Source organism: Gymnoscopelus microlampas (assembly GCF_963454915.1).
Source record: "Gymnoscopelus microlampas genome assembly, chromosome: 21".
NCBI classification, from domain to species: Eukaryota; Metazoa; Chordata; class Actinopteri; order Myctophiformes; family Myctophidae; genus Gymnoscopelus; species Gymnoscopelus microlampas.
In genome coordinates, this window is record NC_139958.1 from 18,645,156 (window position 1) to 18,670,077 (window position 24,922).

Here is a 24,922-nt window from a genome sequence, read left to right on the forward strand (position 1 = left end):
GAATAATTGAGATGTCCTTCTTACATCTAATTTGAGTATTATTCCCTAATCAACCTGTTCAACAGCCTCCATTCTCTGTAGATTGAATATGCACTATCCAACATTGCTGCCAAGTACAATTTGTTTCATATATTTAGACATCTGCACTGTACAGTAGGCTATGACAGAAAGTCACACTCTTTAGCTTGAGTGTAGATAGCAAGCATATCATCGCTGTCAAGCAGAAACCTTATCCTTAGTTAATCTTTTTATGCTTTTCATGAATGAATGCCTTAATTTATACTTGCATAAGTGTAGCGGAAATAACCACTGTAACATGTGGCGATGCGACACATTGTTTAAAAAAAAAAGGAAGGAAAGAACATTTTTTCAAAATGTTTTGAAAATGTTAGCATATAATTAATCACATGCCCACAATATACGCCAGGTTCAAAGCCCGTTAGAGGAAAATAATAACGAAAGTATTAACAAGAGCTTGTGACTATAATAACTGCATGGGATGCACTGGAACACAGGTTATTTTTTTTTCTATTTCATGAAAAGTATTTATTTTTTTGACACACAAGGTTATCACCCGACAGCGACGGTAAGCAATGAAGTCATAAGTTCAACCATTATAAGCCAATGGGTGCTAAATAGCAACTACTTATCACCAACTGCAGCAATGCTTATCTAATAGGAGCAGGCTAGAACAGCAGCATACTGCCGCAGGAGCAAGCCCTCCAGTGACCTTCCCTCTATACTGGTTGTTCCTGGACATCACAGACATGGTCTCATTAGGCAATGGGGCAGCACATTTACTGACAAAGCAGTTGACGGCCGGCAGATGGGCAGCATTCACCCGTCATCATGATCTCACAGGAGGGGCGCCTTCATCAGCAAAGCAACCTTAATTAGATCAGTGTGGCCATCGAAAAGGGAACAAAACACAACTGAAGGTTAAAGAGTTGAGGGGGATGGCTTGTGCTTCAGCCACTCTGCAAATGAAGATCAGTGTTCACAGAATAGAGTGGTCCAGGGATGATATAGTCGGAAGCAGAAGGTTTGCAGCTTCCTGGTTCTCTCTGGGGTGGGGGAAAAAAAAGTCAATGGGATTTTTGCATTGGATTTTCATTATTGCCAAAAAATAAACTCTGTGGCAATTAAAAGTTCATTACACGTTTTATTTCGCAGGATAATGTTCACAAATGAACACCTGTTATATGATTTTTGAGGCTTAAATGCAATCACCAAATCCCTAGTTTGGGGTTTAGGGATGTCATTAAAGGTGAACATTTTCAGGACTCACAAGCTCACAGCCCGTCATACTGTATATGACACATTGAGAGCTTGTGCCTAGATTGGCTATTTTCAAATAGTCAAAGTATAAATTAGGTTTATATGGTTAAGATGGTAGATGTCATGGGTATTGTTTTAGTTTAAGGATAAGGATAAGGATAATTCCTTTTAACAGGTCGTTCATGAAAGTTCTTGCGGTCTTGTTTCCAATGAGAACCTGTGAGCAATTAGGGGTTAAGAGTCTTGCTCGGGGACAAATTTCATTTCATCGACACATATGCTGGCCTGGCCTGGAATCGAACCTGGGGCAACCAGGGCCTCTGGCTCACTAACCACTCAGCTATGGCCGCCCCAAGTTTATGAAACAATTGATGTTATATTGTTTGCAAATTCAGGTGTGAAAGAATGGAGTGGTCAAACAAATATATATATATGTATATGGACGGGCAGCATCATCATGTACAAGTCTGCCTGCCTTTGAGTGTAATCTGTAATCTCTAATTAATAACAGGTGTTCTATACACTTGGGCAAAGTCACTTGGTAAAACATGCCATGTTCCTAATTTCTCCTAGGATTTACAAATGCATGGAGAATGAGCTTTTTTTCCAGTATGTTCAGAATAAAACCATATGTCTAATTCACCAAAGTAATACCAAAGTAAAGTTTTTAGAGTTTTATTGCACTCCGGAAAAGAAAAAAACTGAGGTGGCACAAGTAATCACAGACAATATTATATGTGGTATTTGGCCTAAGTCATTTTTGGTAGCTGCTCTTGTGTGATTAACCACTAATGTGAGATATGAGAGAAAAGATATATGAAATTGAATGTAATACATTTATATTACACAAGTATTGATTTTCCTTAAATCAGAGCTTAATTTATGCAAAGGTGGTCAATGTGTTTTACTACAAGGCCCTGTTTGCCTTATTTCAAAAAGTTGTATGTGCTTTATAGTGCTGTGACAGCTTGAGCTTGCATAATCAGAAAAATAACTGAGCTGGCACCCCTGGAAACAGCAAGCTTCAATCTGTCAGGCAAACAAATTACGTATATATATTATATATACAAGAGGTTCAGGCCGCTATGCAGCTCTCACACCTACGTCGCAATCTGACTGATATGGAAATCTCTGTATCTGTTAGTCCTTTTCCCTTTTATGCCCATATATGAAGATCCCTCATGTCATCAGTATATGCCCATATATGGGCATGCCCCTTTTTGTTCCCGTATATGGAGCTGACAGATTTTTTTGCTAATGCCATGACAACGAGGCATTGAGGATAGACAACCCATTCCATATTTGGGTGTAGCTGCGTTGGGCACTCCTTAGATGGTTATGGTGGAGTCATGGTGACAGGAACGTGATGTCAGAGGTCCGTGCGCCCGCCGGCTGGCTGGTCCTCTCTTAAGCCAATTTTCATGCACACTTACACACGTGCACACACGCACACGCACACACACACACACACATTTGATGTGCTTTTACTTGAGCTTTAAAATCTTCGCCGCGCCTCCGCCCAAGTGGAGCCTACTATGAAACTCTGCTCGGCTTGTGCGTCTGTGTGTGTGCAGTATGTGTGCACTGCCTGCACTGCCTGTGTGCAACCGACAGAGTGCGCCAGAGTGCAGCTACAGTCAAAACACACACACACACACACACACACACACACACACACACACACACACACACACACACACACACACACACACACACACACACACACACACACAGTCCGTAAATACACAATATTTTCGAGCTGCGTTCGCTTCCAGCGTTCGCGCGTCTTACTTGTTCTATTGTTAGAAGGACATGGAAATACCACATAGGCTACAGCAATACTTCCCAGTGTGTTCTGTGAAATGAGAGCTTGTGCTCGAAAATAGCTGCAATCCAATATAAAACTGACTGAACCTCATCATTTTATATAGGTTTATATTATATAGGTGTTGATTTTCCTGCACGACCCATCATTTCATATAGGTTGGTGTTCATTCCCCAGTGCAACCCATCATTGTGAGAGTATGTTTTCGTTCTCGTCCTTCCGTGTGTCCGTCCGTCTCAGCCAAGCTAACATTGGTCAAGATTCACGTGACACGTGACAATATGTTGTCACCAATGCTTTTGATTGGCTAGCGAGACGCATGACGAAATAGAAACCTATAAATAGGTGTGTCACAAATCATTTATATTTTTTGAAGTGAGCTTCCATCAGCCAAGCTAACATTGGTCAAGTGACACGTGACAATATGTATTATAAATAGGTAAGACAGGATTAATCAGGAACAGTACTGGCGGAGACCTTGTGCTCCGAGGAGCACATTTTCTAGTTTTACATCTGTTGTTGATTTTCCAGTGCGGAGAAAGCAAGCAAACAAACATAATATACATTGAGTCAGTCAAGTGTTATATGTCATATTTTCATGTCCTCCTCACAATTATAATGATGATATGGATAGAGCTAAATTCCCCTTTAAGGCCTAGGATGACCACATGGCAAGTTAGTCATGTACTGTCTCGATCCCATGCAGTTTCTTGAGCGAGCGCAGATAAATGGGGATTGTGTCAAAGAGTATACATATTCCGCTGCACCTAGCAGATTGCTAGATGCCTCACCAATTGTCATTCTCAGTGGGCCACATGCTGTCATACCCTGTCTCCATGGCAACTGATTACTCACCCAGTTAGGTCAGTGCGTATTCAACAGTTCACGGTGAGAGCTGGAGATAAAGTGTTGAAATACTCTGACAGCTTTGCCAATCTCACGCAGTGCAGGGAAGAGGAGGCAACACAGGCCAGAGCACATTTCTCATGTTACTGTAGTTGTTGCCTTGATGCCCTGAATCTAGATAAGAGTAGCACACAGCAAGATTATTTATACGAAGTCCGTCAACTGCAGGCTCTTTTCAATAAACAAAAGCTGTGGAAGCTTTGGCCATTGATAATCTGCACATGTCTTAGATTTTAGATTTTAGAAGTTGATTAACGATTATTATATTCCTGGATTATATATTTTAGCATGGTGGACTCTGGACTGTACTCTTATTAATGTCTTTCTTGGGCTATGAGTGCATACAACCTTGCAAATCTTCATCGATGTACAGTTAGTGTGGATGGTGTGATGTGGATGAATGGGGATTGACATTGTAATGGCAATGTCCGTATAATATGTCAATTTGTTTCAAAGTTGGTCTCTCAACTTAATATCATATTTGTTATGGTGTATTAGGAATAAAACATTTAATAAATACATTAATTAAATAAATAAAAAAAACTCATATCATATTCAGTTACCCACCCCCCACCCCATCCAAATATTCTGTGAAAATATAAAAATGTAATAAATTATTTCTGTCCATCTGTCCATTATTTCTGTCCTACAGTTCATAATAGGCCTCAATATATTTGTTACATAGAGAAAGAACACTGTCAAGACTATGGCTATTTCCATTACTGCATAACGAGTAAGGCCTGCTGTTCCAGTTGGAATATTATGGGATGGGAAGGCAGTTTATTAGGCTGCTATTAAAGACAGGTGTCACTGGACAGAGTCGTGTGCCAGAGACTGGTGTCAAATGGTGCCACCTCATGCTGTCACCTATTGTCATCGTGGCCAGAATAAGTGCAGATGTACAAGGTGCTGAGAATATTCATCCCATTTCACTGGAGGTGAGAGAGAAACAGGTGTCGGCACAGGCTGAGCTCAGGTTTCAGATGTACTTCCAATTTAAACTGTGAATGCCCATCAGCCCACATGAGGTCTACAGCACCACTGCCACTTCATGTGGTTGCATTCACTTGCTTCCATAAAAGCCCATTTTACCACTTAACCCTATATAGGTAGTTCATTGACCTGCGTCCTCCAGGGGTCTAATTCCCGGTCCACTCCTTTTTTCCCTCTACACTAGATCTTTTCAATAGCTGATCCACAAGTTCACAACGTGTTGCAATCGGGAGTCTGAATATACAAATTGTATACTCCTATCTTGTCTATCTGTCTAGCTTTTCATTTGTGTGCATTTCTCAGTTGGATGCATACTTTAAAAAGTGCATTTCCAGATATGTTGTTGTGCTCAGTATTTCTGTCATCTCTGTGCATCTCTGTAGGTGCCTTAAGGTGATTGTGTCTTCAGCTGTAGTAGTGCAGTAAATATAAAAAGTAACACGGGTCACCACAGTGCAGCTCTCCTCCTCCGTGAGGAAATGTGTCACTCACTGTCACTTGAATTTTGTTGTGATTGTTTATTTTCTTCTGAAGGGCTTTTACCCTATTTTATTTGTGCTGAATTTTCTCCTCCTGCTGCGGTTTTTAACATTTCCATGAGATAATAAATGGTAGACGCATCAGATTTTCACCAGTGATTGGAAGTTGAATGTGTGCATTGCTTCCACAACAAATATGATGATATGAAATAGCTGATCTACAAGCTCACAACGCTTGTAGATATTTTCACATTTTCACATTATTTTTCTGTGGAACCGAGTCAAACTAAACGTAATGCCGCAGCTCCCCAGTTCAGATATTATTATTTTGGGGGGTCCCCAGTTCAAATATGATTTTAATTTTGGGTGGTCCCCAGTGCAGATATGATGTGTTGGGGGGTCGTGGCCTGAAAATGTTGAGAACCATGAATCATAATGAATCATTACATCATTACAGTGCAACCGGAGTGACAGGCTGTGGGTGCATGGACAGTGAACAGATCAAAAAGTAGTGAGGCATGTTGTCATCACTAGGACAAACATGACGTTGCAATTTTATCCTATAATACATTTCTAAACCCAAACCCCCCCAAAAAAACCTGCCACTGTGTGGGACTAAACACAAAAACAACATATCAATGTCACTAACAAGACACGCCACAACGTGCAGAATTACTACGCGCAGTCTGTAGGCCACTTCATACTGCTCAGCACACATCTGCCCCCTCGCAGCATAATTAATTGCGGCCAACACAAACTCACAACATTACAGTCGGCCATGTTGTTCCTTAGCGTCATCGCCGACCACCGCCCAACGAGACCCAAGTGAGGTCAGACAACACACTCCATATTTGGGCATAGCTCCATTGGGAACATCTCCTATTATGGCTTTATATATTATAGAGACCAACAAACACAAAGCACCGCGCAGCGGATAGGGGGGAGGGGCGCGCAGCGCCCCGACCCTCTAGTAGTCTAAAGTGCAATTCATAGTTCAGATGTAGCGTGGACTGGATTCTGCTGCAGTTGACACGGACTGAAATGATGCAATAATCATTAAACGTCCTATACACTACGTCTGCGTGAAGCTCAATGTTTGTGACCACGCTTGTAGGTGAAACCCAAAGGGGCGGAATTATTCCAAGTTCCAAGGGAAATAAGCAGTGGGGGGGATAGGAGTTGGTGTGGGCTCGGCTGGTGGCCACAACTCAGCTCGGGGTCTGGGAAACTGGAGAGAAGAGGAGAAGCTGGGTCAGTGGAAATAACCACAACAGGAGAACAACAGAAGGCTGAAGCTGCAACAGCTAGTGTAAAGTTGAATAGTAAGCTACAAAATAGCTATTGTGGGACACTGATCAAGGCCAAGACACAGATAGGCAGGGTACAAGCCCAATGAAGGGTTTTTATTCAACCTCTTAGCTCAGAGAGCTCTTGTTATTACGTTATTTGGCAAACTTAAATCATAATAGGGAAAACAACATAAATTCCTCCCAGGTCTGGGGACATTTTCCATTCACATTCACATTTGGTGTTTAAAGCTCGATCCATCAGGTTGCCTATGAAAATAAAAGAGACATTCTTTTAGTTCTCAAATTCACACACAAAGTCATTTAACGGTGTAGGGAATTTAATGTGGGATCTCACTCACCGCCCGAAAGCACCTGTCCAGTCACCAGGAGAGCCAGTGGAGAATGAGGCAGAGTGGCTGCGCTTTTAAATGTTTGTGAGCCACACCTAACTGGCCAGCGCAGGTGTGCGGAGTTGGGGCTGATTCATGATGAGGACAGGTAGGTACCGCCCCTCTATGACGTGTCCCAGGCTGCGCTGCTGTCTGTCTGGCCTCTCTCTGCCTCTCTCCCACTGCTTCTCCCTGGTGAGGTGCTTACCTGTCGGGCGGCGCCCTAGTGAGACTCCACATATCCCCCCCCTAAGCCCACCGCCTGTGCCGGGGGCTTCATTTCCTTCCTCCTCATACATCCTGGACAGGGCGTCTGCGTGCGGGATGTCCTTTCCAGGCCGGTGCTCCACCCTAAAGTTGTAGTCCTGGAGTTCCAAGAACCAGCGCGTCACCCTCGCGTTCCTGTCCTTGTTTGTCGCCATCCACTTCAATGGTGCGTGATCTGTAATGAGAGTGAAAGTGCGTCCCCATAGATAGTAGCGGAGGTGGTGTATGGCCCACTTCACCGCCAAACACTCTTTTTCAACTGTTGCATAGTTTTTCTCGTGGTCTAACAGCTTCCTGCTCACATACGTCACTGGGTGTTCCTCGCCATCGATGACCTGGGCGAGGACCGCTCCAAGCCCGGTGCCGGACGCGTCCGTGTGCAGGAGGAACGGCTGGCTGAAGTCGGGGGCCTTTAACACCGGCTCCTCACAGAGTGCGCTCTTCAGCCGCTGAAACGCCGTCTCCGTTTCGTCCGTCCAGGTTACGTGGTGCGGTAGTTTCTGCCTGGTTAACTCATACAGCGGGGCTGCAACAGTAGAGTAATTGTTAATAAACTTCTGATAATATGATATTAGTCCGAGAAACGACTTTACTTGTTTTTTCGTAGTGGGACGGGGCCAGTCCCGGACGCGCTCCACCTTGCGCGTCTGTGGCTTCACACAGCCCCGGCCAATCGTGTAGCCGAGGTAGTCGGTCTCGGTCAGCCCGAGACGGCACTTCTTGGCGTTGGCGGTCAGCCCGGCGCGTCTGAGGGCCTCGATTACTGCGTCTAGGTGCTGTAGGTGTCGGCCCCAGTCGCAGCTGTGTATGACGATGTCGTCCAGGTAGGCTGCGGCGTAGGCGCGGTGCGGCCGCAGGATTCGGTCCATGAGCCGCTGGAACGTGGCGGGGGCCCCGTGTACGCCGAACGGCAGCACCGTGTACTGGTAGAGGCCCTCGGGTGTGGAGAAGGCCGTCTTTGCTTTGGCCCGGTCCGTCAGTGGTACCTGCCAGTACCCCTTGGTCAGGTCGAGGGTGCTGACGAACCGGGCCGGGCCGAGGCGCTCGATGAGCTCATCGACGCGCGGCATCGGATAGGCGTCGAACGTGGAAACGTCATTCAGCTTCCTGAAATCGTTGCAGAACCGCAGGGAGCCGTCTGGCTTGGGGACGATAACAATGGGGCTGGACCAGGGGCTGTACGACTCCTCGATGACGCCGAGCTCCAACATCTTGGCCACCTCTTCTTTAATCGCCACCCGTCTAGCTTCTGGAATCCGGTAGGGCCGTTGGCGCACCACTTTCCCTGGCGTGGTGCGTATGTCATGCCGTATGGCGTTCGTCCGTCCAGGCAGGTCGGAGAACACGTCTCGGCTCCGTCCCAGCAGCTCCTTGACGTCCTGGCTCTGCGCGGGGGAGAGGTCCTCTCCGAGGGGAACCGGGGGCAGGCTCGGAGGGGCGGACGTGGCGAGTAGGGCGGGTAGGGACAGCGGCGGCGTGGCGTTCCACTTCTTCAATATGTTGATGTGGTATATCTGGTGGCCCTTCCTCCGGCCGGGCTGTGCCACCTTATAGTCGACGGGCCCCATCTTCTCGACCACCTCATACGGCCCTTGCCATTTGGCGAGGAATTTGCACTCGCTGCTGGGAACGAGGACCAACACCTTCTCCCCCACCTGGAGCTCACGGAGAGTGGCGCCCCGGTTGTACGTGCGCGCCTGGTCCCGCTGCGCCTGCTCCATATGCTCACGCACCAGGGGCCAGATCGCCTTGGCCCTGGCCTGGAGGCGCTCAATGTGGTCCACGACGCTGCGGTGGGGGGAGGGTTGACTCTCCCAGGTCTCCTTGGCGATGTCGAGCAATCCACGGGGTCTCCTGCCGTACACCAGTTCGAAGGGGGAGAACCCCGTGGACGCCTGCGGCACTTCCCTGATGGCAAACAGTACAAAAGGGATCAACTGGTCCCAGTCTTTCCCATCAACAGTGGTTAGTTTTTTCAACATTTTCTTTAGTGTCTGATTAAATCTCTCCACGAGACCGTCAGTCTGAGGGTGATATACAGAGGTGCGTATACGTTTCACTTTTAGCCATTGGTACAGCAGCGTCATAACCCTCGACATAAAACACGTGCCTTGATCAGTAAGGACCTCCTCGGCTATCCCCACCCGGCTAAACATCATCATAAGTTCGTGGGCCACGGCTTTGGCCGAGGCGGTCCGTAGGGGAATGGCCTCTGGATATCGAGTGGCATAATCAAGAATTACCAGAATGTAGCGGTGTCCGCGGCCGGACTTTGGCAGCGGGCCCACGATGTCCATGGCGAGACGTGAGAATGGCGTGCTGATGATGGGTAGCGGGACCAGTGGGTTGTGGAACGTGGGTCTGGGGGCGGACTTCTGACACTCCGGGCAGCCCTTGCAAAAATCTTCCACGGCCCGCTTAACACCGGGCCAGTAGAAGCGGGCTAGAATGCGCTCGTGTGTCTTTTTCACCCCCAGGTGAGCACCCAACTGGTGCGTGTGTGCTAGGTACAGGACTCGTGACACATATGATTTAGGCACCAGCAGTTGTTCTAACGTTTCCCCCCCCTCGTCTATCACTCCTCTATACAATAGTCCATTTTTAACAAGAAAGTACGGGGGCTTTAGTGTACTCACCCCGTCACATTTCTTCCCATCAATGGCGGCGACACTCTGACGCGCCATCTCCAGCGTGGGATCGCACCACTGGGCGGTGGCGTACTCCCCCCCCCTCGGGGTTTCGGGCGACTCGGCCCTGGGGAATTCGGCGAACGGGTCGGGGTCGCTCGCCGCAGTCGAGACGGCGCGGCCTGGCGGAGAATGGACCTCCTCTTCTCCTGCGCTCGCCTCCTCGTCGTCCGCTGCTGGGGCGCCTGGAGCCTCTTCTGGCGAGGCGCCGCTCTCGGAGCCGGGGGAGGTGGGCCGAAACGCCGGGCAGGCGTGTAGTGGAGCTGGGGGTCCGCTGCGCTCTGCGCGGCGGCGTCGTCGGTGGGGCGGCTTCTTTTGCAGGCCGGGCTTCCAGTACCGCTCGAATAGGACGCAGTCCACGCCGATCAACAGCGGCACGGGGAGGTTCGGCACCACCCCCGCTGGCACCACGGCGTCTCCCCGTGGTGTCTGGACCCGCAGCTGCGTCACCGGGTAGTGGCGGACGTCGCCGTGTACACACGACACGGGCACGGTGGCGGTGGAGAGGCGGCCTGCCAGGTCGGCGCGGACCAGGGTGACGGCGCTGCCCGAGTCGAGGAGCGCGTGGGCGTCAGCGCCGTCTATCTTCACCGGCAGTCGGGCGTGGCGTCGAGGTCCAGTACCGGTGTGCAGGCAGGGGCGAGCCGGGTCGGAGCTGGCGGCGGTTCCCATTGACACGTCGCGGTCTCGGTCGGGGCAGGACCAGGAAATGTGGTCGGCTTGGCCACATACATAGCAGCGTCTCTGCTGGGCGCCCCGGCCGGGGCCCTCGGCGACGGCCGCGTCGGTGCGGTTGGTGGACGGCGGTGGCGGCTGGGCCCTCCGGCGGTCACGGCTGGGTTTTTCGTCTGGCGCCGTCTTGGGTGCGTCAGCGCGCGTGGACCTCATCATCTCAACGCTGACTTGGTGATTTTCCAACAGCGCTACGAGGGCCTCCAGTGAGGTTGGGCTCACCTGCGAGGCGTAGCGGCGTGCGTCGGGCGGCAAGGATCGGATGCATCTGTCAATGACGATTCGGTCGATTATGGGTGGCTCTCCTCCACTCGTCAGCCAGCTGAGCGTGGTGCGTAACAGGCTCGCTATTTGGGGCCGAGGTGGCTGGGCCGGCTGGTAGGCCCAGTGGTGGAACCGCTGCGCCCGGGCGGGCAGGCTGTAGCCCTGGCTGGCCAATATCGCTTCTTTTAGCTTACGATAGTCTCTGGCATCTGCCATGGTCAGGTCGCGACAGACCCGCTGTGATTCGCCCGTCAGGAAAGGCGCCAGGAGCGAGGCCCACTCTGCTGCCGGCCATCTCTCCCTGGCTGCGGTCCGCTCGAATACCTCAAGATAAGCTTCTATGTCGTCGTCTGGTGACAATTTAGTGAGCACCTCCCGCGGTGCGCGAGTCGTAGAAACATCTCTGGAGATGCGGTCGATTAATTTTTGTACCGCTGCCTGTAAGTCAGTTTGGCTTTTCAGAAGCGCAGTTAAAGCGGTAGAGTGCTCCATGCTGTGGCTTCTTGACGTAGATCAGTGTGCCCGTATTCTCCACCATATGTGGGACACTGATCAAGGCCAAGACACAGATAGGCAGGGTACAAGCCCAATGAAGGGTTTTTATTCAACCTCTTAGCTCAGAGAGCTCTTGTTATTACGTTATTTGGCAAACTTAAATCATAATAGGGAAAACAACATAAATTCCTCCCAGGTCTGGGGACATTTTCCATTCACATTCACATTTGGTGTTTAAAGCTCGATCCATCAGGTTGCCTATGAAAATAAAAGAGACATTCTTTTAGTTCTCAAATTCACACACAAAGTCATTTAACGGTGTAGGGAATTTAATGTGGGATCTCACTCACCGCCCGAAAGCACCTGTCCAGTCACCAGGAGAGCCAGTGGAGAATGAGGCAGAGTGGCTGCGCTTTTAAATGTTTGTGAGCCACACCTAACTGGCCAGCGCAGGTGTGCGGAGTTGGGGCTGATTCATGATGAGGACAGGTAGGTACCGCCCCTCTATGACGTGTCCCAGGCTGCGCTGCTGTCTGTCTGGCCTCTCTCTGCCTCTCTCCCACTGCTTCTCCCTGGTGAGGTGCTTACCTGTCGGGCGGCGCCCTAGTGAGACTCCACACTATGTAAAGCTAAATAGTAAGTTGCACAACAAACTTAAATAAACTAGTGTAGGCTGGCCTATACTTTACCATACGAGTAGACCGGTTAAGCTCTGGTCAAGAATGACGTTGTGCAGACTGGGCTTTTGAAGAGGCAACAGTTGATTGTAGACGAGGGACAGGTGCTGGGATTGGCGAAGGAGAACAGGTGTGCTGAGTTGTGCCGTGGAGTGGTCGGCGACGGGGTTGTGCGCGCCGACTGCGTTGCCGTGCAGGAGCTGACGTGCAGGGAGCCTCGGAACCCGCGTGCACAGAGGTAGAAGGACGGGCAGGTGAACGTGAACGTGACCGCCCGTACCCCTGGGAATTGGAGCGCTGTAAAGCGGGTGCAGGACAGAGAGTAGAGGAGCGGAGGGGGGCTTGCGGCGCGTGGATGTGAAGGTGAGGATGAGCGAGCCGTAACACTTCTGAGGTGATGGGACATTTATACAGTGCCTTTATCCAAAGTGCTTTACAATGTGCATTAAATTCAACCATTGACACACATTCACGCACTGATGGCAGAGGAGACCATGCAAGGTACCAATCTGCTCTTCGGGAGCAGTTAGGGGTTCAGTGTCATGCTCAAGGACACTTTCGACACAAGGAGCCAGGAGGAGCCAGGGATCGAACCAGGAACCTTCTGATTCTAAGACCGCCACTCTTCCCCCTCAGCCATTCCTGAAGACAGACCAGTGGCAGTTGTGGTCAGGGATTAAATCATTGAAAGAGCTCATGAAGTCATAGGCTCTATTAAGAGCTGTAGGACAACATGGATCAATAGAGTCATGACTCTATCAGCCTGGCCAAAGTGTTAAAAAGTGTTATTTTTCGTCTATTAAATATGAGTAATAGGTGTCTCTCGCATTGCAGTGGGCCTCCCTTTTAAGACTAGTCTATCTTACCAGACTAAGTAAGATTCTTCCGGTTTGGTAGAACATCGTGTTCAAGTTTATATGACACGTTTGCTTTAGTTTTAACTTTTTTGTTTTTTGCATCTTTATTTAGAGGGGCAACTGAGTTGAGTGTCCCTTGCAATGAACCTATGACACTATCGATAAGATTATCAATTTGAGAGGAATAGTTATCATCAGAGTATGCTGTTGTATTGAGACATAGAATTGAGTATGCTGATGGAATCACTTCCTTAAATTATGCTACAGCACTATCAAGATAGACATTCACTTTTTCTAATGGCGAGTAGTCCAGTAATGGCAATTCAACGGTTATTAAATAGTGGTCCGATAAAAGAGGATTCTGTGGGAAGACTATTAAATGTTCAATTTTGATGTCACATACAGTACCAGAGTATGGTTAAAACAGTGGGTGGGTTTATTTACACGCTGAGAAGCCAATTGAGTCCAGTAATGAGATAAACGCAGTGCTATGGCTATCACTGTCAACACCCACGTGAATATAAAAATTTCCCACTATAATTACTTTCAGTGCTAAAGGACTAAACTTGATAGAAACTCCAGGAGTGTGGTATACTATAACATAGAGAAGTGGCTATAATGTTTTCCAAGTTTGATAAAGACTTTCAACCAGACTTTCAAATTTGAGTTATGATTACATTTAGGTCTACAAGCTTGGCTGTACATCTCATGGCTGGTCACATTTGTCCCACATTGTCTTCCAAGGGATCGCTCATAGTGTTTTTCTTGTTTAAAAAAACAACAGCAGCTTCTTGCAATATGTTTATTGCAGGTAATGATGATGCAAAAAAACCATCACATGGTGCAGCCCTTGTCTCACACACACACACACACACACACACACACACACACACACACACACACACACACACACACACACACACACACACACACACACACACACACACACACACACACACACACACACACACACACGTGTGTATGAAATGTGGTTGATGATCAAATAAGAAAATTGTTTATGGCTCCCTACTCCACATCTCCCTTCTGACCATTTGTGCATTACTAGCTGCCCTGTCATTTTCCTATGGCCTCTGTTCCCATTCTTCTACATCCACATGCATGTACAGTACAGTATGTCTCCATCTGCCCCTTGGCCATCTAACAGCACAGTCTGAGCATGCAATTTAGACCGAAGCTTACCAGGAGTCAATGATCCAGCCCTCCACTCTGGAGTGTTCTATCTGCTCTACTAATACCTGATATTCATCTCTATTCCCTGCAGTAACCTCACTATCACTCCAGCTGGACGTGACTCTTGTCCCTCCTAGCTTACCACTCCTTGGCAGAATTTGACGTGTTAACGCGTCCATGGCAGTCAAAGAGTTAATAGAAGAGGTCTAGACATGTCAAGGTTATGTTGGACTCTGAGTTTAACAGCTGTTCATTAGGTTGTGCGAAACCGTGCAAATAATGGTCTACTCTTAACCACTTTCAACCTTGTATCCCTTGTCATTATAGGTGAACATTTTCACGAATGGTCCAAACATTTTCTATGAGCTCACAATGTGAGCGTGTCACAATGAGACAATTGAGCTTGTAGAGAAGTTACTTTCAATATCCGCCATACCATGAACTTAAGGATATAGGCCTTACGGTGTTATGAAACATGCTGACCTACAGTATAGTCCAGGAATGACATGGTATTAAGGGTATATAATGTAAGGAGGAGTGTAGATGATCCTTTCTGTGTTCTTTTGGCCCAATATGTCACTTGGATACTGGATCCTAAGATGAAGAACCTGAAGCAACTACATATAGAATATGATAATACCGTCCTCTAATCTGTTCAGTTCAATTAAACTTTCTTTTACCACCGTCTATTATAATATTATACAATTAAATAGTTTGTGTTTTGACTCACTCTGCCTCACAAACGCCATCCCAAAACCAACAAAAAACCCAACAAACACTACAGATAGATGTGTACTCAACGGAATGTGACGACCAACACACAACACAAGAGACATTATTACAAAAGCCAAAGAGGGCATTTATTTAGGGATAATTGCACATATTTGGGAATGGGTAATGCAAGTAAGGTAACTAACCAATATAAACAGAAATTATTCCTAGTCCGGGGATATGTCCATTCACATTTCACGATGAATCCAGTCAAAGTCCTAATGTTGCCAATAATAAAAATAAAGGCAAAATGTCAGTAATGTATTTCACCGTGGAAGTTCTCGCTTACCGCCTGAGCACCCGTCCGTTCAACGAGGAGAGCCAGTGAACACTGAGGCAGAGTGAGGGCTTTTTGTAGAGAGGCCTGATCAGTGCCGACTCAGTGCTGCTTGTCCTCAGTTAGTTAGTCAGCTAGGTGGCGTCAGATCAGGCTGAGTGAGGCGGTAGAGCGGAACGTACCTCCCCTCGATGACGCGCCCTAGGCGGAGGCGCTGTCCTTGGTGCTGGATTCTGCCTCTATTCCACTGCCTCGCCTCGCTGGGGCGCTTACCTCTCTGGCGGCCTAGCGAGACTCCACAGGACTCATAGATTACAGGTAGACCATAGGTCTAGACCTTAACTGATCCCGCAGGGGAAATTCAGTTTTCAGCCTCACCCAGCTGATGACTGCTCAGATGGTTATGATGAGTGCTCAGGGTGGAGCATTTAGTGGTTAAGTGTATTGCTTAGGGACACGTCGGACATGTATGCTGAGCGGGCCGGGGGGAGGGGGTAAACTGTCAACCTTCCGATTCCCAGATAGCTCCTCTACCCACTCGGTTACGGCCACCCATCTTATCTTATCTTATCACTCAAACAGAGAGTGTCTCCTTTCAAACCCCAATGGTTCTAATCAGCCCCCCGCCCACAGGAGTGGCCCAATTCTCTCACAACTTGCTACAAAAATCCCTCATGAAAAACTATATAATCTCCTACCTTTCATTTTCAACCTTCACATGTGTCTCCTTCTCTAATAATCAAAAAGTGCTATATATTTCATCTCGCAATTTACTTCCGGATGGTTCGTTTTGCACTTTTTTTGCCACATCGGTCACGGGAAAGAAATAAGCGCTGCCGTGGTCTATGGAAACGAGCCCAAAAGTGCACCCAAATAAGACCAAAATCGCTTATACAAACAGTCAGACCTGGCAACGCAGCCTACGCCAATCATGCGTGAGAGATCTACAAGCTATGGGGCAGAGACGCCACCGTATCTTAGCAACAACTACAGCGCTCACTCTCATTGGTCGTGTCACGCTAAGAGCAGTCTCCAGACAATGGCATCGCAGACAGCTTGCTGTTACTGCTGTAGCCATCATAGTTAGTCCCAGCGACGACGGACAGGGCGCTGTGATAGCTGCCATGTCGCTAACGCTAACGTGGTTGTCATGCCTGCAGCGGCTGTGCAATCACTTTGTCAACAATGCACGTTCGTGTGGTGAATGTCAATATTGCTGCTCAGTTAGTCCATTGTAGATGGTGTATGTTTGTGTGTGTCTTCTGGAGAACTATGTAGCTCCACAGCAACTACAGTAACTAACGTAATGGCAGGACCGCCCCGTGCAACGCATGTTAGGCTGCATTATGGTCATGTAGTAATTTCAGATAATTTCGCTCCGATTACAGCAGTGCTTATCAACCCTTTCACGCCCCCCCCCCCCCCCCCCCCCCCCCCAAATAAACGTACTTGATCTGGGGACCCCCCCATTCTGTTTGACTCCGTTCCACAAGTACATATTGTGAAAATAGCCGATCTACAAGCTCAAAACGCCTCACGTTGAGAGGCTTTGTAAGCTTGTAGATCGGCTATTTTCTACATGACTGCCTCTTTCTTACATTCTTTGACAATGTGGCCCATGTTTTCATAGTATAGTTTGTTGACTACTTTTGTTGCAGAAATGCTCATTTCCTTTACTTTCCTTTTTTTATTGTCTCCGCCAGGCCGAAAGGCATGGCGCAAGACTATGTTTCACCCCCTGTCCGTCCGTCTGTGATAGCTAATCTCTCACATCGTTGACTTGATCGCAGCAAAATAACAGCCCGATGAGTCAGTGAGAGCTGGATAAACGAGGTAAATTGTGTCAAAAGGAGTCTGTACGGCTGTCGATAAATGAACACATGACGTCGGTGGGAGAGGAGATATTGTGTCTTTTGGACAAACAGCAGCGTCGTGCTGATGTTTGTTGTGTGAAGCAGCTTAATGTCAGAGTGTTTGTGTTGGAGCGCCTCAGTGCGGCTGCAGAGTTCATGTGCAACCTCTTCCAGAGAGAGACAGAGACACTAGAAACTCTGCTGGGGAAAAAAAACACTGCTGGGCATTGACTTTCATATGGACATTGATCTACACACTGCAGGTATATCTGCTACACACACAACATCAAACTACACACTGCAGGTATGATGCAGCGTTTGCATTACAGCCAGCATGCCAGCGTAGTTCCCATATGGTTTCAAGGTGGGCTAAACCATATGGACCCCATGTCAGCAATGTCAGCGGCATCCACTTCAGTCCCAACTGCGATGCCCATGCAGGCTATAAGTAGCTTCTACCTGGTCCTTAGGTGGGCCCCAACTACCCATGTTTATGTGGGACCAAGGCGGGTCCTACCTGGGTTTGCCCATGCAGGCTTTAACTGGGTTCTACCTGGGCCCTAGGTGTACCCTAACCAACCACAGTGCAGTGCCCATCGCTCCAATTGTTGTGACGTCAGGGCTCTCAATACTGCACATTGGTGGAGGAGGAGGGGCCGCAGGGCGACCGCACACATCGCTGAACCAATGGTAGCCCACGGATGTTTCCTCTGGGGATTTACAATCTGCCCCTCTATGCCACATATCATCCGCACTACAGGGTCTTCACTGACCGAGCCACGGCCCCACTGACCCTCATGACGCTACGCCACTTATATGAGTTGCCAAGTGGCCGCGGGCGCTACGTGGGCGTGGCCGCGGGCTAGACGCGAGCCCCCGCGTAGCGGGGGCGAGCTTCTAGTTATATACAATACAGGATAACATTCTTTGTACACTGTATAGCAAATGTCTGTATGTAGAAAGTACCTTGACTAGACCAGGTGTTCAATCGTTGGAGAGAGCTACGGGTGCTGAAGCTCTCTTAACTGACATGTACTATTAACTTAATATTATTGGATTATTCTTTCATCATTCTTTCTTTTTTTTTTTGGCTTAATTATTTCTTGTTAATGTTGTTATTGCTGCAAACATGTTTGAGGAACACAAAAAAACTTATGGTCTAACTTACTGTAGAGGTGTCTGGTGAACAGATTGTGGGTGGCTGTAACAGCTATTGTCCCTCTGATAATTCAAGGCTAAATGAGATAAAAAAAAATACTTTTTCTGCTTCTCTATGACATTGGGAGTCGCTGCATTGATGAAAATTGTGTTAAATATGGAAAAGGTAGGCCCAACAAATCAAAAAGTTATTGTGTTTCCTCAACTACGGTAAGTTGAGGAAACACAGATCTTACACACTGTTTCTCAGAAGAACATCACCCCATTTATCTTTTCGAGGTCTTTTATAATACGTATAATGTTTCATTGATTAAAATGTATTCCATGTTAGTGGATGACTCTGCATTTACACACACACACACACACACACACACACACACACACACACACACACACACACACACACACACACACACACACACACACACACACTCGCATGCACAAATGCCTGTCTGAGGTCATAGGTAGCCTGAAGTATACAATGCCAAGGTCAGAACTCTGGCAGAGATACATGTTTGTAACTTGGCAGTAAGAACCATGCACACAGCGCCTTCAAGCTGCTACTCTCGTATTCTTGATTATTATTATTATCATCTTTTTTCTTTGTTGTTTACTATTATTAATATTACTGCTCCTACAATGTCTGAGAAACTATAACAAATTAGTCTTACACTTATGTACCCATACACCAGATGTAACAATAAAGGAACCTTGGACCTTGAAGAGATCTGGTTTGATTATTTAAAATGAATGAACTGCTAGAAGGACTATATTTTGGAAGATTAAGTATTCAGAAACAAAAACAAAATAAAAGAAAACGTAAGACCTATTACCAAAATGACAAAGCCTAACTAACCTCCCCCCCCTTTGTTTTGTGTGTGCTATTTTCTCGTTTTTTTGTTGTTGTATTAAGTACATATTATTTGTTTATGTTCCCTCATATACGGATACATGAATGAAATGAATTTCGTTTATTTTAGTTGAGGGTTTTTATTTATATATGCACAAACAATAAAGAAAATTGGGTCGAAATGTCTTCTTTTCTTTTTCAAAGTAGGAACCATAAAAGAGTGTGTGTGTGTGTGTGTGTGTGTGTGTGTGTGTGTGTGTGTGTGTGTGTGTGTGTGTGTGTGTGTGTGTGTGTGTGTGTGTGTGTGTGTGTGTGTGTGTGTGTGTGTGTGTGTGTGTGTGTGTGTGTTCTCAAGGGCATTAGGCTCTGTAGCAGCTACTTCCTCCAGGCAATCAGGTCTTTGAACAATTGACACATAATAGGCCTGTTGCCTGTCTGCCTATGTAACGCACACACACACATCAATATAAACGGATACTACAGGCACATGACACTTTGCATATTAAAACAGGAATTAGCATACCCATCCTCAACATATTGGAGAGTAGTTTTGAATCAATTGAATCGAATTGGGAGGTGATACAATTGTCTAAATACAGGAGTAATGTTTTGAGCTTGATTGTCCCAGTGAGCATTCACTGGGCCAGAATAAACAAATCGTCACCCTCGGACCTTGTATCTCCGTATTTAGTTTTTTTTTGTCTACAGGCCCACAATACATTGTGACTGTTTTTGCAACTTTTGCTCAATTCTGGACATTTTCAGACATTTTTGCCAACATAGTGATGCCAGGTTTAAATCGGTACAGTGCCTGTGGGTTTTATACATATTGAACCTATGAAAAGTATCAACAAGAGTTTCTGACTAAATAATAACTACAGTAGATCCATTGCAACACAGGTTTTTCCATTTCCTCTGTTTTGGATACAGTGACAATATCTAATTCTACTTCTTCCTAACATCAAACCTTGCCCTGATAGATTTGAAGGTTTTGGCAGGTAGAATGTTCAATACACTCGCATCAGCGCTGTAGAGCAACTCAATAGGCTTGCTGAGAATCCCAGAGGTCAGGCAAACAGAGGTGAAGATGTTTTTAGTGCGTCTGCCAACTTCTTCCCCAAAGAGTGTCAGTCTTGAGGGTAGAGTCAATGAAATTTGACTATTCTTGTCAAAGCATCAATGTTTTCAAACTCTACCTCGTACGTCTTTGTAGTCACCAGTCTCAGAGTTGAGAAAATAATGTTTTAGTGTGGTAGACCTTCTACAGCTGTGTAGCTGAGACGAAACACACGCCTGCTTTGTAGCATAACCCTAAAGGCTAAAAACTAGCTTATCCCATTGATACCTGGAACGCATCGGTGTCACTTTAGATTCCTTTGGCAAAAAAAAATCGTGAAAAATATATTTTTATATTTTTTTCAGAAAAATTGTTAGGATTTAGATTTTTTTTTGACGCGGCCTCAGGTCTTAATGGGTTATGTGGCATACAGCGCAGGCATACATGTTATTCAATTTCCCCCAGGCAGATGCATTGAGCCAACACAAAGGCACGAGCCCATCTTACACTGTTGCACAAAGTGAGTAATGATAGGCAGAGTAGTCTGCCCCTGAGTTGCAAAGAAGTCGTTTTCAGCCAATCGAGTTTGCTGTTGTGTGCAGCAAGTCTGCCTCAAGGCATGCGGTGTCCCTGCAGCAGAAAAAGGTGATGAAGGCAGTGTTACAATCAGTTTTTTTGATTGTGTGCCAGAGGCTTCATTGACATAAGTAGGTTGAGGCACATCATGTTGCCTGGGAAAGTGATTCTCTAGGGCCTCCGTTTTGCCTACTACTGTATATGGTCCAAAATGAGGCTTCCAAATAATCCATAATTTCCTTAGAGGATGATGTAGTCCTTGGTATCTTGCCATGCTCGGGCGAACTAGGTCTGATGGGGAAGGTTGTGGCCTTTTTGTGCGTGAACACAAAATTCAAGTGCCACTGCAGATGCTTCCTTTTGAAGCCAAATTAGCTGAAGTGGAAGCTGCTCCCAGACAAGGAGCTCACTCAGCGCTAGCTGGTCTTCTTGATGGCATGGCTACTATCGATACATGGCCATCAGCGCACAAAGTATTCCACCACACCAAACACACACCAACAGACATAAGAGTTGCTGGTCAGAAGTGTGCTGTGCACACGACAGGTTAGTTACGTGACATGGTATTTCATTATCACCACACATCGGTACACATTATCTCTATACTCATGTGATTGAGACCAATTTTTCATATCCTGATTGGCTAAGATTGGCATCTAAAGTTTGCGGGAGTAGTTCGTTTTGTACAAAATGTCTCAAATGATGAACGCAGCGTCCGATTGCCGTGACACTTTGCAAGCACATTCCCACTAGGCCGAGGAAGAAATGCCACCCTTCACACAAGATGCCACAGGATGGATTTGTCTGATTTGTCACATTTAATCTTGATTGGCTAAGATTGACTTCTACTACCTGCCTGGCGGAGGCCTGTGCTCCGAGGAGAAAATCTTTCTTGTTTTATTGTATTTTATCATGGAAATGCAGCATCTGTAAGCAAGATGAGAAGATGCTTTGAGGAAGGTCAGCTTGTTCTCATTTTCTTTTTGGAAATGATTGAAAAAAGGAATCAATTTCTGGTGCATACTACTTATGGTTTCATTTCATTGAAGCACCTTCGAGTATCTCAACGTGTGCTATGACTAATGTACTGTATACACTACCTTGACTTTTTGTATTGTCGCTATTCTTTATCTGAAGGCATGGCCGAGACTACGCGTGCGTGCGTGCGTGCGTGCGTGCGTGCGTGCGTGCGTGCGTGCGTGCGTGCGTGCGTGCGTGCTTGTGTGCGCGTAGCTAATTTCCGGCACTGTTGACCTGAAACTGTGCACACACACACTCCCTGGAGGCCAGAGACTCCTACAGATTGTGTCCAAACATCACGCAAATTGGTACACATTATATCTGTAGTCATGTGATCAAGACTTCACATTTCTCATATTCCAATCCTTGCCTATGATTGTCGTCCAAAGTTTGTAGGGGTGGCCGTTTTGCTCAAAATGCCACACATCATGATGATTCCAGTGCCCGATTGCTGGGAAACTGTGCACGCACATTCCCACTAAGCCATGCAAAGAAGAACCTCCATACCAAATTTGTCAAATCTCCTCATGGTGACACTACAACAGCCCACTTAACATTTTGGCCTATAACTCTTGAACCGTAGGTCGTACAATCAATATTTTCCTTCCTTAGATCATGATGCAACTTATAGGCCCTGTTTATTTCAGATTACATCTTCTGCCATAGTATTTTCTTCAAAACACACTTTTTATTGTCTGCTAAATGACTGTAATGTAATGTAATGTACTCTTACATATTTTGTCCAAACCTCACACAAATCGATACTCTCTGGGGTCATATGATCAAAATGTAAGAGTTTGACTGTTCAGATCCCATTCCAAGTGGCTATGACCAAGTTTGTGGGCCCTCGGTAGGAAACCCGGTCTTGCGGAGACCTAGTTGTCTCCGCCAGGCCGAAAGGCATGGCGAGAGAGTATGTTTTGCCCCCTGTCCGTCCGTGTGTCCGTCCGTCTGCCGGCAGCTACTCTTCGCCACCGTTGGCCCGGTCGCTGTGAAACTGTGCACACACACTCCCTGGATGCCACAGCAGAACCTCTGCCCCACATTTTTAAGATTAGCCTGTCATAGCGCCACCATGAGGCTGACTTTTGCAAAACACATTTTTGGATATTACTCCTACAGATTGTCCAAAAAACATGCAAATCGGTACACAGTATCTCTATAGCAATGTGATCAACACGGAGCTGTCCGATTTTCCATATTCTATCCTGATTGGCTAAGATTGCCTTCCAAAGTTTGCAGGATAGGTCCGTTTTGAACAAAATTCCTCAAATCATGAACGCAGTGTGCGATTTCCGTGAAATCTTTCACACTCATTCCCACTAGGCCAAGGAAGAAATGCCACCCTTTTCACATTGGCCTGTTATAGTGCCACCAGGAGGCCATAATAACCTACCTGACCTGGCGGAGACTTGTGTTCCGAGGAGCAATTTTTCTAGTTGCATAGGTGAAATAGGCTCTGCCTTCCTCTCCTCTTCCCAGTCTCTCTCATCTCTCTTGCTGATCGAGCTCCAGTCTGACGTCACACACTAGTACAATGCCGGTTTACGCTGACGTTTGGCACGTCAGTACTGTGACGTCAGACATGACCATATTCATGAGCATAAAAGACAGAAAAACACACGGTTTAAACTACATTGGTCCCTTTCTGCGGCAACGGGTCGTGCCGGAAAATACGTGTCACTAGCAGTGCTGGTGGTGCAGATTGTGACACTGGTGCTCACCGTACGCTACTCGCGCACCCAGCAGGAGGACGGGCCCTGCTACCTGGCAACCTCTGCCGTGGTGTCGGCCGAGCTGCTCAAGATCTTCACCTGCGTTCTGTTCATCTTCGGAGAGCAGCGGTTCAGTGTCCAGTCATTACACCGTGTATTCAAGGAGGAGATTGTGGGTAAACCCATGGAGACCCTGAAGTTGGCCATTCCCGCCGGCATCTACACCCTGCAGAACAATCTGCTCTATGCTGCTTTGTCCAACCTGGACACTGCCACCTACCAGGTGACGTATCAGCTGAAGATCCTCACCACCGCGCTGTTCTCGGTCTCCATGCTGGGAAAGAGGCTCCGGATCCACCAGTGGCTCTCCATGCTCATGCTGATGGTCGGTGTAGTGCTGGTCCAGTGGCCCACTGGACCAGTCGTCTCTACAGGCCCACTGAACCAGCCATCAGCAGGCACCCAGTTCATAGGACTGGCGGCTGTGCTGATCGCCAGCATCACCAGTGGTTTTGCCGGGGTTTACTTTGAGAAGATCGTGAAGAAGACCAAAAGCAGCCTGTTGGTCCGTAATATACAGCTCGGTTTGTTCAGCGTTGCGTTTGGCTCTGTTGGGATGATGGTGTATGATGGACGCAGGGTGAGAGAGTCTGGAATATTTCAAGGCTACAACAGCATCACGTGCATAGTCATAGTCTTGCAGGCTCTGGGTGGCCTGCTTATATCGGCCGTCATAAAATATGCCGACAACATCCTCAAAGGGTTTGCTACCTCCCTGTCAATCATCTTGACCGCATTCATTTCATATTTCTGGCTAGATGACTTTCATCCCACTAGTCTTTTCTTCCCAGGAGCAATTCTGGTCATTGCTGCCACGTTTCTCTACAGCTACGAGCGCAGTCCTGCTGCCAATCGCCCCCAAAATATAGATGGCCGGAGAATCCAGGTTTGAGCTTTATTACCACCTGATTTTTGCAAAACATTTTTTTTTATAATTACTCCAACAAATGTTATCCAAACATCATGCAAATCGATACACATTATATCTTCAGTCAAGTGATCAAGATGGATCCGTCCGATCCGTCCGATTTTTCACATTCCAGCCTGATTGGCGAATTCCGAACATTGCTGGCCCACACTAACCTACCTGACCTGGCGGAGACCTGTGCTCCGAGGAGCACTTTTTCTAGTTGTTATTGATGTTACAATGTTCAACAACCAAAACCAAATACTTATATATAAAATGTAACAGTAAAAAGATTGAATCTTGAATCTTGAATTCCACCAATTAGCAGTGAATCATTTGTTTTTTTTAC

At 46.9% G+C, this 24,922-nt stretch overlaps 1 protein-coding gene across 1 annotated transcript; it reads left to right on the forward strand.

The window, feature by feature from the left end:
* Positions 1 to 22,718: 22,718 nt before the first annotated feature.
* On the forward strand, positions 22,719 to 24,558 carry LOC311037848 (UDP-N-acetylglucosamine transporter-like; the record flags this gene model as incomplete). The annotated part of the gene is made up of 2 exons (XM_084047138.1): positions 22,719 to 22,741; positions 23,502 to 24,558. The coding sequence occupies 2 exons, from the start codon at positions 22,719 to 22,721 to the stop codon at positions 24,556 to 24,558; spliced, it is 1,080 nt and encodes a 359-aa protein (XP_083903264.1).
* Between the last annotated feature and the right edge of the window lie 364 nt (positions 24,559 to 24,922).